This window comes from Crinia signifera, chromosome 6, assembly GCF_055691185.1.
Source record: "Crinia signifera chromosome 6, ASM5569118v1, whole genome shotgun sequence".
NCBI classification, from domain to species: domain Eukaryota; kingdom Metazoa; phylum Chordata; class Amphibia; order Anura; family Myobatrachidae; genus Crinia; species Crinia signifera.
The window spans coordinates 116,534,518-116,547,769 of NC_139222.1; the positions used below are offsets into that span (position 1 = coordinate 116,534,518).

Consider the following 13,252-nt stretch of genomic DNA (forward strand, 5'->3'; position numbering starts at 1 on the left):
CCTGCTACGGAAGTGCTGAGCGGAGGGCTAAGGCACGGGGGAAGGGAGGGGGGGTTGTTAAGTTACTTAATGAACTATGATAGTCACGCCACTGGCCTAGACGATAGAATTGTTGTGCTAAGCTGACAGATACGCAATATTATCTCCCGTACCCTTAAAAGTGAGTAGAGGAGAAACATTTTTATATATGTACTGTAAAATTAATACTTTAATTTGACAATTTTTTTTTCTGAAAAAAAAAACAACAAAAACACTTGCACAGTGTTTTCATACCTCCCAACATGACCCTCTCCAGGAAAGACACAATGCTCTGCTCCTGGACTTTCCTCTTAATGTATGAGTACCCTCATCTGTGTTGAACTAGTTAATTCATAAGAAAGGCAGAGCAATGTGTCATCCTGGAGAGGGCAATGTTGGGAAGTATGGTGTTTGATTTTTAATATCCTTCAAATAACTTGGCATCATACAAACACAAGGTTGTATGAATAAATCAACACATTTTCCCAGTGGTTAAAGAATAGAACAATGGGCCAAGATAATGGAGGATCAAATAAGTTTTTTTTATGAATCTTGGGTAGGGTTTACATTTTTGGACAGATATGATGTTTAACCTTCAAGAAATCAAAATTTTATCATCAATCCAACCTGCTCCCAATGGCAAGTCTAAAATAGTGTCAACTGGGGATTTGATCTCCGATGTACGATTGTAGTCTAATACTGCTTTCAGATTGCAAAATATAGGGTCACACCGGGATTTTGAAACGGTTTAGCCCACTCCATATCCTTCAGCGACCAAGCAATATTGCTGGTTCGCTGATGTCATGCAGGGACTTGTCTTGTCTTTGTTGTACAATTTCTAATCCTTATTGTCCTATGATGTTTGACAAGTCTTTGTCAAGTGTAAAGGCCCTCATACATTAGGCAGACTGTTAGACCCAATTTTCCTGCGAGCTGCCCGGCAGCTCCCCGGGAGGCTCATTTACAACTTTGCATGCGATTTATCACATGTAAAAAAAATGGGGAGCTGCAGGGCGGTGAGGAGCAGTAACTGACTTTATAAAATCCAAAGAAATTTATTTACAAAAAAATCACTAAAAGGTTCTTGATTTAAAAAAAAAAAATTGTTTTACATTTCTCTTCTGTTCAGTCACTTGGCATTTTCTTAATTAAAAAAAATATAAATTGTTAACATTTCTATATATAGTGACGGTACTTGTTTCCTAGCATGGCGCCCAATCTTTTGATCGTAGTACATCTTATACCAGTGGTAGCCAACCCTAGCCCTCGAGAGCTACCAACAGTTCACATTTTCCAGACAACCTAGCTGCTGCACAGCTGCACTCATTAATCAATGACACATTTTAAAAGATACACAGATGGAGCTAATTAGCTCACTTGTGATTCTGTGAGGAGACCTGCAAAACATGCACTGTTGGTAGCTCTCGAGGACTAGGGTTGGCTACCCTGCCTGGGTGCTGTACAGCTCAGTAAATATGTTGTCCATGTCCCTCATTAGAATGCATCTAGTGCATATCTGTATGTGTGATTTATATCTGTACTGCCATTGTTGCCCGTTTTGACAACCCTTTGTATTACAGTATGTGCATTATTTTTTATTTTTATTATTTTTAATGTCTGTAAAGCACCTTGAGTCCTGTTGGAGAAAGTGCGCTATATAAATAAAACTTACTTAGTTACTTACCCCAGTCTTATACAATCGCATCGCATGCAATATGGTGGCATGTGATGTGATGCAATGCGATTCGATTTTTAATTGTACAGGCACCCTGATGGGTGCTTTCAATGTTAAATGCACCCACATTGGCAACGCCACCTCCACTATCGATGCCAACCCGAAGCGTGGTGAGCGCAGCGAGCCCGCGAGGGGCGGCGGTACACGTCCTCCGACCCTTTAATAGCCCCACTATCCACGTCGGCGTGGAGTTGATTCTAGATAGTGTGGTGAGCGCAGCGAGCCACCGTGCCCGAAGTGTGGCAAGCGTAGCGAGCCCCGCAAGGGGACGCGGAATACATGTAAAGTAATACGCGTTTCCTCGCGGGGCTCGCCACGCTTCGGGCTCCGTGGTTCGCTGCACTCGCCACACTATATAAAATCAACTTGACGTGGATAGTGGAGGTATGAAAAGGTCGGAGGACGCGTACCGCCGCCCCTCGCGGACTTGCTGCGATCGCCATGCTTCGGGTTGGTGTTGATAGTGGGGGTGGCGTGGGGGTGCATTTAACATTGTCTTATACAATTAAAAGTTATATAGGGTACTTAAATCGCATTGCATGCTGCTATATGGCATGCGATGCGATACAATGCATAAGATTGCCATACGACTGAAAATCGTGGGCGCCGTGCTAGGAAAGAAGCACCAAAAAAAATGCAAAATACTCAAAATTCAAATAAAGAAAATGTCACAGTTTATAGGGCAAGAACAGCAGATAATTAGTTTTTTTTTTTATCTATTGTACACTATGGGGGGTATTCAATGTGCTCCGAAAAAAACTTTTTTACGTTTAACATATGTTTTCGTTTATTTCGCATCAAGAATCCTTTTTCGCTATTTTTTTTTTCGAGGTATTCAAAGGTTTTTTTTCCGGAGACAGCAAGAAGTGAAAGAAGTGAAATGTATCGAAAAATGGGCGTGACTTTTTCGCTAAGCGAAACTTACGCGTATTGTATAAAAAGAACGTGCTGCGCAACGCATCCACCATTTTGGGATGCCGACAGTGTTGTGTCTAATGGCCGTAGTGCAGTGGATCACAGCAGCCCCCTTCCACGTTCGGACCGCGTGTCTTCAAACAGAGTGAGTAATATCCTTTATTTTATTAGTTGTTTTGTACAGTATTGCTGCGCTGTTTCTATTGTTTATTTTCTTTAAAATGGAACCTTCTGCTCGACAGCGTTGTCCTTGAATTTAACCACAGGTTAGGGCTTTTTAGTTTTGTCCGTTGTTAGTGAGATTTTAGCATGTCCTTTAAACAATACTCTCCTTGTGTGTGGCATGTCTTTCATATTTCCAAATTGGTTCTTTTTAGTGCTTGGTTGTTAAGGGGATAAATTCAAATTGTACTGTTATATGAGCTTTGAAGTGTGCACGGTTGGGGTGGGTCAGCATGGCCACTTTTCAAAGCTTTGCACTTTCTTGTTGGGGAACGTCTTAAGGGTGCACCCTGCCTGACCAGCAGCATTTGTTAAACTCCAGCCCCTGCGTGCCAGCCAGAATGCTTTGTGATGGAGCAGCGCTGCAGTGAATAGCAGCATTGCTGGAGGAGCTCAGTCACAGGAGGAGACGTGACTTCCTGTCACACGCAGAAAGCCCCTGTGTCTTCCTCGCAGCCATAAAGCCCATCCAGCTGACCACCTCCAACTATCTTATGAATAAAGAAATAGCTAGATGGCTCTTTTAGAGGTGTGAGGGGGCAGTCGCAGTGTGTGAGGATTTGTATGTGTATTGTGTGTTTATGTAGATGCTGCTTTGTTTATTTATGTATGTGTTGCTTGTGTGTATGTAAGGGCTATTATGTCACTGTATTTAGAGAGGTTGGTCTACAGTATATGTGGATGTATGGGCACATGTAGCTGTGTGCATACATGTGTCTGTGTACCTGAAAGTTGCAGTTTATAATTGTGGGTGTATGTGCATCTGTAGCAACTGCATGTGTATACATGTGATGTTTGTGGAAGTGTGTATAGATGGTGGTTCTTGTGCATATAACGCTGTGTGTATGGATGTGGGTGTATGTGCATATGTTGTTGTGTGTATACATGGATTTGTGTCTGTTAATGCCATATATGAATTGTGGGTGTATGTGCATATGTCCGTCCTGTTATGTGTGTACATGTGAAGTATGTTGCAGTTTCTATATATGTGGATTTTATATGTGTGTGAGTTGCTGTGTGTGCCTATGCGGGTGTGTCTGTATATTAGTCTGGCATAAACAGTAGTCATTCTAATAGAAGCGGTAATCAATCAGACTGACCTTATTTCTACAGTTATATGTCGTGCCCACATAAGTGCTGGAAATTCCCTGCTCATCTTATGACCTGTCGATCTCTATTCAAATTCCAACATAACTCATTAAGACCTTGTCCTTTTTAGACCTAAGTCAGGTCGACCTTCCAGGGAAGTTGCACTAGTGGGGACGACTTTATGACTGTACATATATAATTTCATTCTCACACATGATCCACACCCCGCCTATGGGCATCTGTTATAAAGTTATTCAACTGGGTGTATTCACTGTGCAAGTTTAGCACATGGGGATCTTTTGTTGTACATTGAAACGACCATGCTCAATCATGACATTTGTATTTATTAGGAATGTCTACAGAAAGAAGTCTTTTTTCACCAGTGGATTCCTCTTCAGAAGATTCAGTGCATAAAAATACAGAGCATCAAGAACTGGATGAGATGGCTTTGAAGACGACAAGCCTTGTTGGAACTAGAAAGAAAAGCAATGGAAGACATCGGGTAATTAAAATTATTTTGGGTTTATGAATATAGTATCACCAATATGTAATGATAGTCTGGATCAGTAAATATGCATTGCATCGAGTGTCACGGACAAGGCCTGTGGGTGTGCGGCTCATACTGTTGCCACCTCAGAGTGAACCCTCCTATATGATATTCCTACCCCAACAACCCTCACACCACGCCCCAATGCGATTTTAAAAATCACCATGTGTTGGTACATCAATACTAACATCCATTTATTTGTTTATGGTGATTTTATAACACGCCAATTTCTTAAAATGTTGTCCTAATATCCAACCATAATTTATTGGAAGAAATGGTATTTGGCTCTCACAAGTACAACACATTATTCGAGAAGTTGGAACAGACACAGCAGCCTTCTATAAGGCAAAACGTAGCGGTTACAGCTTGGTGTGCTTTGGTAAAACATGGGTGGGTGCTGGGTCTATAACCATTATGGTTTCTTAAACTGGGTGATCAATGAATGTCATTGGCACACATGCCTTTTATTTAGACATACAATAAAAATTCCTGAAAGAGATAGGTAAACTAAGGGCAAATTGAACATGGCAAATAATTTTTATTATGTGCTTGTTTAAAAACAATAACACTACATCTTTTTTATACAGTCTCCTACATTGAGAAGCCCACATCGTTCCGATATTTCTACAACGGAGGAAGATTTTGAAAGATTTGAGGAGGATTGGGAGCAAAGTGCCGAATTTAGAATCTGGAGGGCGAAAGTTGAAGCATCGCGCAATAAACAAAAAGCCACCACAAGTGGACATTCGAAGGTATTTATTTTTATTTCAACCAAAGATGATTTCAATTTTGCAATGTAATGATGTTTAAATTGTAAATTCTCATTCTGTTTGCAGATTTTCCACAGCAAAAGGCAACATTTACAAAATGTTCATCACAGCCGGCCACAAAACAGTCTAGAAAAGAAGCGTCCCAATGATAGGCAGCGATCAAATATCCGTAGTCAAGAAAGCATGCAAAGTGATACAAATGAGGTTGCAAGGTTTTCTGATGACTCAGCATCTCATCATTCTTCTGGTGAAGGATCCGGTGGTGAAAATCTGAAAAAGGCTCAACGTGGCGTACGGTTCAATGAGTCCGAGAATTATGCTCTGGTGGAGGCAGTTGATAGATATTATGATATGTTGTTTGGTCCAAGGGCACCAACTACAGCTCCAAAATTGAAAAGAAAGATGTGGAATAATATTGCCGAAAAAGTCACCTCTATATCAGGTGTTCAAAGAGATTCCAAACATTGTATCAAAAGGTATAGTGACTGCCGCAGGCAAACTAAAAAAAAAATGGGTATGCAAAGAAGACATGAGATAGGTACAGGTGGCGGACCGGAGATGAAAATAAAGTGGCTTTCCTGGGAGGAAATAATCAAGAAACGATTAAACCCAATAATGATTTATGGAGTGAAAGGAGGTGTTGACTCTAGACGAGGAGGCATTCAGGAGGAAGAGGAGAATCCTAGAAAGAAAAGAGGCAGCAGAATTAGCAATGAGAAAAATATGTCTAGTAAAAATGGTAATAATTTAATAGCATAAAATCTATGTACCAAAATGTAATGAAATGTTATTAATAATATTTTTACCTTCATTAGATGAGCGTCAACATTTAATGCAAGCGGAAAGAAGGCACAATAATTCCAGCAATCGAGTTCTTGAACGTTCGAAAGATAATGATGGCAGTGGTATGGCTGAATTGCAAAGTATACCCACATGCTTCCTTGAATCATCTGATGTAACCGACGTAACGTTTGAGGGTTTCAACAGCAGTTCCATAGATAATTATTCCGGTAACCGATCCTCAAGGGAGAGAAATTCCCAACAGATGGAATGCGAGAGTACTGTAAATCCAAAAGAAAAAGGTTAGTTTTTTTTTTTAAAAATAGCTGTGTATTGCGGCATAAAACCAGTTTATAATCAAGGGATGTATTTTATTAAACAGTAATACTTTTTTGGAAATGTTATGCACTCCTTACATGAAAAGTGTGATTTATTTGTTTATAATATATTTTATGGGAATTTTAATTACAGAAGATATGCCTATGACAAGTGGAGGACTTTCCTCCGGAATTGGTCGTTTTTTTAGGCCTGATTTAATTGAAAATTTGTCTGAGGATGGAGATGTGGAGGTGCGACAATCGGAATCAACACCTATACGTAAGTAATAATATATTTCAGCAATATCTTTGGGTTTCTACTACACTCTTCATTATTTACAAATAAAATCAAGTAATTGAATGTTCTTCAAAATTTCTCTATCCTTACAGCATCTCAAGCAAGGCAGCTTGGAAACAACGACACATCAGAAGAACCAGAATATCTGCATATCAGAGCTTTGGCAGATCAAATGCAGCGGAGACATGTTGACTTTGAAAAAGTTTTAAACAAAAGACTAGATAGCTTAGAAAACACTTTTAAAGGTTTTATAGACATAGTAAAACAGATTGATGTAAACCGCCAGAGCCAATACAAAACTACTCAGGATATACTGAATATTATAGCTGTGTCAATCAACAAATTGGTTGACAATACAACTAGCCACGCACACAGTTTAATGAAAATTTCAGATGCTAATGCACAATCAGCAAATACCTTTAATATCATGTTAGAGTGCCATCGACAAACTTCTGCCAGTACAGGGTTGATTGCTACTTCTCTGAAGTTAATTGCAGAGGACATGATTGCAAAGTCGCACAAAAAAAACATAAGTGAAAAACAAAGAAAAGCATCAGTAAACGAGAGGAAAGGGGGTGTATTTCCCACACAAAATACCTATTCCTATTCCCAAATGTACACAGGATATTCAGGCATGTTTCCAAATGTTAGAGAGCCAGATCATGCGACAACATCTTGTGTGCAACCTGAATCGTTAGCTAACGATCTGTCATTATCAGCACCTACACACGATGACGATGAAACTCAGATTTCACAGGAGTTATAAAAAGTTTAAAATTACAATGTTTTCACAGTAATAACTTGTAACATCCATCTCCATCCAGATTTGACTCTGGTCTCTTTAGGAAGGAATAGGTATTTTTATTGTGAAATTGCACTTATTTAAGTTTTTATTGTTTATTATCTATAAGTTTTTTTTTTTCAATGCAGCAACATAGGAACCATTGTCAACACTGGCCAACCTTCTCCCCCCAGATGTGACGCACTGCACATTTGGAAGGAGCAGCGTGGTCAGTGGTGACAATGGTCATTGTTACAAACAAATGACAGTTCGGAAACTTTACCTTGTGGCGTATATCATTTGTGCTGATTTCAATGTTCCATTGTCAACACTGGCCAACCTTCTCCCCCCAGATGTGACGCACTGCACATTTGGAAGGAGCAGCGTGGTCAGTGGTGACAATGGTCATTGTTACAAACAAATGACAGTTCGGAAACTTTACCTTGTGGCGTATATCATTTGTGCTGATTTCAATGTTCCATTGTCAACACTGGCCAACCTTCTCCCCCCAGATGTGACGCACTGCACATTTGGAAGGAGCAGCGTGGTCAGTGGTGACAATGGTCATTGTTACAAACAAATGACAGTTCTGAAACTTTACCTTGTGGCGTATATCATTTGTGCTGATTTCAATGTTCCATTGTCAACACTGGCCAACCTTCTCCCCCCAGATGTGACGCACTGCACATTTGGAAGGAGCAGCGTGGTCAGTGGTGACAATGGTCATTGTTACAAACAAATGACAGTTCTGAAACTTTACCTTGTGGCGTATCTTGGTTCTCTGTTTCTCTAAACACTTTGAATATTTTCTCATTTTTTGAGCGTTTTTATATCTTTCTAACTATTTATAAATGAAACAACATCAAAGGTCATGATTCATGTCAGTCGAAAATCCAAAATTGTTCAATAAAATTTTATTGAACCAAACAACATTTCAAGAATCATTTTTCGTATACAATTATTTACATTGAACTATTATAGTATAACAATACAATTTTATGACACACGATGCAAGTGGTGTAATGCAAAGATTTTGCCATCGGTTCAACCGGTCATCAAGCACAGTGTTCTCTGTGTGGCCAGCAGTAGACATATGGACCTGCAAGGGGAAAAATTAATGGTTAGTATTGGCCCTGTTATGAACAGACATGGAACTGAGTTACACCTGGCCCACAGCGCATGCGCCCTTGGTATGTTTGGGGTTTAACCTAGGGAATGGGTCTTCAACCTGTGGCCCTCCATCAGGAGTGCCACAGGTTGAACACCAGTGTTGCGGGGGCACATGAATGAGCTACTTACCAATTTCACAGAACAGCAGCTGAGAAGTGGGGCCTGTCTCTGGCACTTGGGAATGATCTGGATGTGGCGTGAAGGCAGACATCAAACTGCAAAGGGATGTTTGCAGAGGCAGCAGGAGACATAAGGACCTGCAGGGGGAAACATGAATGGGAACATAGCGTGCTGGTCAGTAGTGGCCCTGTTGCAGACGGACATGGCACCGAGGTACACCTGGCACACAGCGCATGCGCCCTTGGTTTGTTTGGGGTTTAACCTAGGGAATGGGTCTTCAACCTGTGGCCCTCCCTGAGGAGGGCCACAGGTTGAACACCAGTGTTGCGGGGGCACATGAATGAGCTACTTACCAATTTCACAGAACAGCAGCTGAGAAGTGGGGCCTGTCTCTGGCACTTGGGAATGATCTGGATGTGGCGTGAAGGCAGACATCAAACTGCAAAGGGATGTTTGCAGAGGCAGCAGGAGACATAAGGACCTGCAGGGGGAAACATGAATGGGAACATAGCGTGCTGGTCAGTAGTGGCCCTGTTGCAGACGGACATGGCACCGAGGTACACCTGGCACACAGCGCATGCGCCCTTGGTTTGTTTGGGGTTTAACCTAGGGAATGGGTCTTCAACCTGTGGCCCTCCCTGAGGAGGGCCACAGGTTGAACACCAGTGTTGCGGGGGCACATGAATGAGCTACTTACCAATTTCACAGAACAGCAGCTGAGAAGTGGGGCCTGTCTCTGGCACTTGGGAATGAAGTGGATGTGGCGTCAAGGCAGACATCAAACTGCAAAGGGATGTTTGCAGAGGCAGCAGGAGACATAAGGACCTGCAGGGGGAAACATGAATGGGAACATAGCGTGCTGGTCAGTAGTGGCCCTGTTGCAGACGGACATGGCACCGAGGTACACCTGGCACACAGCGCATGCGCCCTTGGTTTGTTTGGGGTTTAACCTAGGGGATGGGTCTTCAACCTGTGGCCCTCCATCAGGAGTGCCACAGGTTGAACACCAGTGTTGCGGGGGCACATGAATGAGCTACTTACCAATTTCACAGAACAGCAGCTGAGAAGTGGGGCCTGTCTCTGGCACTTGGGAATGATCTGGATGTGGCGTCAAGGCAGACATCAAACTGCAAAGGGATGTTTGCAGAGGCAGCAGGAGACATAAGGACCTGCAGGGGGAAACATGAATGGGAACATAGCGTGCTGGTCAGTAGTGGCCCTGTTGCAGACGGACATGGCACCGAGGTACACCTGGCACACAGCGCATGCGCCCTTGGTTTGTTTGGGGTTTAACCTAGGGGATGGGTCTTCAACCTGTGGCCCTCCATCAGGAGTGCCACAGGTTGAACACCAGTGTTGCGGGGGCACATGAATGAGCTACTTACCAATTTCACAGAACAGCAGCTGAGAAGTGGGGCCTGTCTCTGGCACTTGGGAATGATCTGGATGTGGCGTCAAGGCAGACATCAAACTGCAAAGGGATGTTTGCAGAGGCAGCAGGAGACATAAGGACCTGCAGGGGGAAACATGAATGGGAACATAGCGTGCTGGTCAGTAGTGGCCCTGTTGCAGACGGACATGGCACCGAGGTACACCTGGCACACAGCGCATGCGCCCTTGGTTTGTTTGGGGTTTAACCTAGGGGATGGGTCTTCAACCTGTGGCCCTCCATCAGGAGTGCCACAGGTTGAACACCAGTGTTGCGGGGGCACATGAATGAGCTACTTACCAATTTCACAGAACAGCAGCTGAGAAGTGGGGCCTGTCTCTGGCACTTGGGAATGATCTGGATGTGGCGTCAAGGCAGACATCAAACTGCAAAGGGATGTTTGCAGAGGCAGCAGGAGACATAAGGACCTGCAGGGGGAAAGATGAATGGGAACATAGCGTGCTGGTCAGTAGTGGCCCTGTTGCAGACGGACATGGCACCGAGGTACACCTGGCACACAGCGCATGCGCCCTTGGTTTGTTTGGGGTTTAACCTAGGGAATGGGTCTTCAACCTGTGGCCCTCCCTGAGGAGGGCCACAGGTTGAACACCAGTGTTGCGGGGGCACATGAATGAGCTACTTACCAATTTCACAGAACAGCAGCTGAGAAGTGGGGCCTGTCTCTGGCACTTGGGAATGAAGTGGATGTGGCGTCAAGGCAGACATCAAACTGCAAAGGGATGTTTGCAGAGGCAGCAGGAGACATAAGGACCTGCAGGGGAAAACATGAATGGGAACATAGCGTGCTGGTCAGTAGTGGCCCTGTTGCAGACGGACATGGCACCGAGGTACACCTGGCACACAGCGCATGCGCCCTTGGTTTGTTTGGGGTTTAACCTAGGGGATGGGTCTTCAACCTGTGGCCCTCCATCAGGAGTGCCACAGGTTGAACACCAGTGTTGCGGGGGCACATGAATGAGCTACTTACCAATTTCACAGAACAGCAGCTGAGAAGTGGGGCCTGTCTCTGGCACTTGGGAATGATCTGGATGTGGCGTCAAGGCAGACATCAAACTGCAAAGGGATGTTTGCAGAGGCAGCAGGAGACATAAGGACCTGCAGGGGGAAAGATGAATGGGAACATAGCGTGCTGGTCAGTAGTGGCCCTGTTGCAGACGGACATGGCACCGAGGTACACCTGGCACACAGCGCATGCGCCCTTGGTTTGTTTGGGGTTTAACCTAGGGAATGGGTCTTCAACCTGTGGCCCTCCCTGAGGAGGGCCACAGGTTGAACACCAGTGTTGCGGGGGCACATGAATGAGCTACTTACCAATTTCACAGAACAGCAGCTGAGAAGTGGGGCCTGTCTCTGGCACTTGGGAATGAAGTGGATGTGGCGTCAAGGCAGACATCAAACTGCAAAGGGATGTTTGCAGAGGCAGCAGGAGACATAAGGACCTGCAGGGGGAAACATGAATGGGAACATAGCGTGCTGGTCAGTAGTGGCCCTGTTGCAGACGGACATGGCACCGAGGTACACCTGGCACACAGCGCATGCGCCCTTGGTTTGTTTGGGGTTTAACCTAGGGGATGGGTCTTCAACCTGTGGCCCTCCATCAGGAGTGCCACAGGTTGAACACCAGTGTTGCGGGGGCACATGAATGAGCTACTTACCAATTTCACAGAACAGCAGCTGAGAAGTGGGGCCTGTCTCTGGCACTTGGGAATGATCTGGATGTGGCGTCAAGGCAGACATCAAACTGCAAAGGGATGTTTGCAGAGGCAGCAGGAGACATAAGGACCTGCAGGGGGAAACATGAATGGGAACATAGCGTGCTGGTCAGTAGTGGCCCTGTTGCAGACGGACATGGCACCGAGGTACACCTGGCACACAGCGCATGCGCCCTTGGTTTGTTTGGGGTTTAACCTAGGGGATGGGTCTTCAACCTGTGGCCCTCCATCAGGAGTGCCACAGGTTGAACACCAGTGTTGCGGGGGCACATGAATGAGCTACTTACCAATTTCACAGAACAGCAGCTGAGAAGTGGGGCCTGTCTCTGGCACTTGGGAATGAAGTGGATGTGGCGTCAAGGCAGACATCAAACTGCAAAGGGATGTTTGCAGAGGCAGCAGGAGACATAAGGACCTGCAGGGGGAAACATGAATGGGAACATAGCTTGCTGGTAAGTAGTGGCCCTGTTGCAGACGGACATGGCACCGAGTTACACCTGGCAGTTTGCTACTTACATCCATTGCAAATGAACCCCAATAATTTTGTGATGCAGACTCTTTCGAAAATAAACTTTGAATCAACAACTCCCAAAAAATACAGAAAACTTCAAGCCGATACAGAAAACTTCAAGCCGAACAAGGCCAACAAGAACCAACTAGGCCAACAAGAACCAACATGGATCAACTCTGTAATTAGAAAGGGATAAAGTATATCGTTAAAAAATATTCAGGGACTTGTTCAGAAACATGGCACACAATCTGGTGTGTTGCAACTCCATAATCGCATCACATCGCATGTAACAAATTTATATGCACTGCGATGCAATGTGATGGTCCCGATTTTTCAAAGGGTTGTATGGGAAGTAAGCTTTGCAAATCCCCACTATCCAACAAGGCATTCAGTTGGATCTAAACCTGGGACAAGCGTCAAGAGGCACCCACCCAGATCGGGGACATGATCAGCTATCCACGCAAGGGGATGCTGATTAGTTAAAAACAAAACAACGTCCCCTTGCAGGGCTCGCTGTGCTTGCCTCGTTGGGCCACGGAGGGTCACTACCCTTGGCACAGGTTTCTATCCACCGCCATGCGTAGTTAAATATTGTACAAATTGAATACCACGGAAAAATCAGTTCCATTGCATCACATTACAAACACCAAATATATATATGTAAAGTCCATGTGCATTTACATGTAAAGAACTAATGTGTGCTATACACACATGTCCCAATACGATAGCAATCGTTAAAACAATAATATTACAAGGTCTGTCAACCATACAGACATGTGTGTATATACATATGTATCGTTAATGATACGGATCATGA

General features: G+C 44.1%; 1 protein-coding gene and 1 long non-coding RNA gene across 3 annotated transcripts; one reads left to right on the forward strand and one right to left on the reverse strand.

Moving 5' to 3' along the window:
* The first annotated feature begins 2,472 nt into the window (after nt 1-2,472).
* LOC146008028 (uncharacterized) lies at nt 2,473-8,385 on the forward strand. 2 transcript variants are annotated; one of them, XM_083146900.1, is made up of 7 exons: nt 2,473-3,419; nt 4,330-4,481; nt 5,114-5,278; nt 5,363-6,035; nt 6,112-6,378; nt 6,548-6,673; nt 6,784-8,385. In XM_083146900.1, the coding sequence occupies exons 2-7, from the start codon at nt 4,332-4,334 to the stop codon at nt 7,455-7,457; spliced, it is 2,055 nt and encodes a 684-aa protein (XP_083003026.1). In that variant the 5' UTR covers nt 2,473-3,419; nt 4,330-4,331; the 3' UTR covers nt 7,458-8,385. The 2 variants fall into 2 exon arrangements, with proteins under 2 accessions (XP_083003026.1, XP_083003025.1); XM_083146899.1 differs by having other exon boundaries at nt 2,473-2,813.
* LOC146008030 (uncharacterized) lies at nt 5,268-6,688 on the reverse strand. The gene is made up of 2 exons (XR_014444447.1): nt 6,103-6,688; nt 5,268-5,978 (listed from the first exon to the last, which is right to left on the reverse strand). It is a non-coding gene; the product is annotated as an uncharacterized LOC146008030 (long non-coding RNA).
* Nucleotides 8,386-13,252: the final 4,867 nt, after the last annotated feature.

Coding starts and splice junctions, on each gene's coding strand:
- LOC146008028 (XM_083146900.1), top strand. CDS start 4,332: ATGTCTACAGAAAGAAGTCTTTTTTCACCAGTGGATTCCTCTTCAGAA. Junction 6,379..6,547: donor TGTAAATCCAAAAGAAAAAG/GTTAGTTTTTTT, acceptor TTTTAATTACAG/AAGATATGCCTATGACAAGT. Junction 6,674..6,783: donor ATCGGAATCAACACCTATAC/GTAAGTAATAAT, acceptor CTATCCTTACAG/CATCTCAAGCAAGGCAGCTT.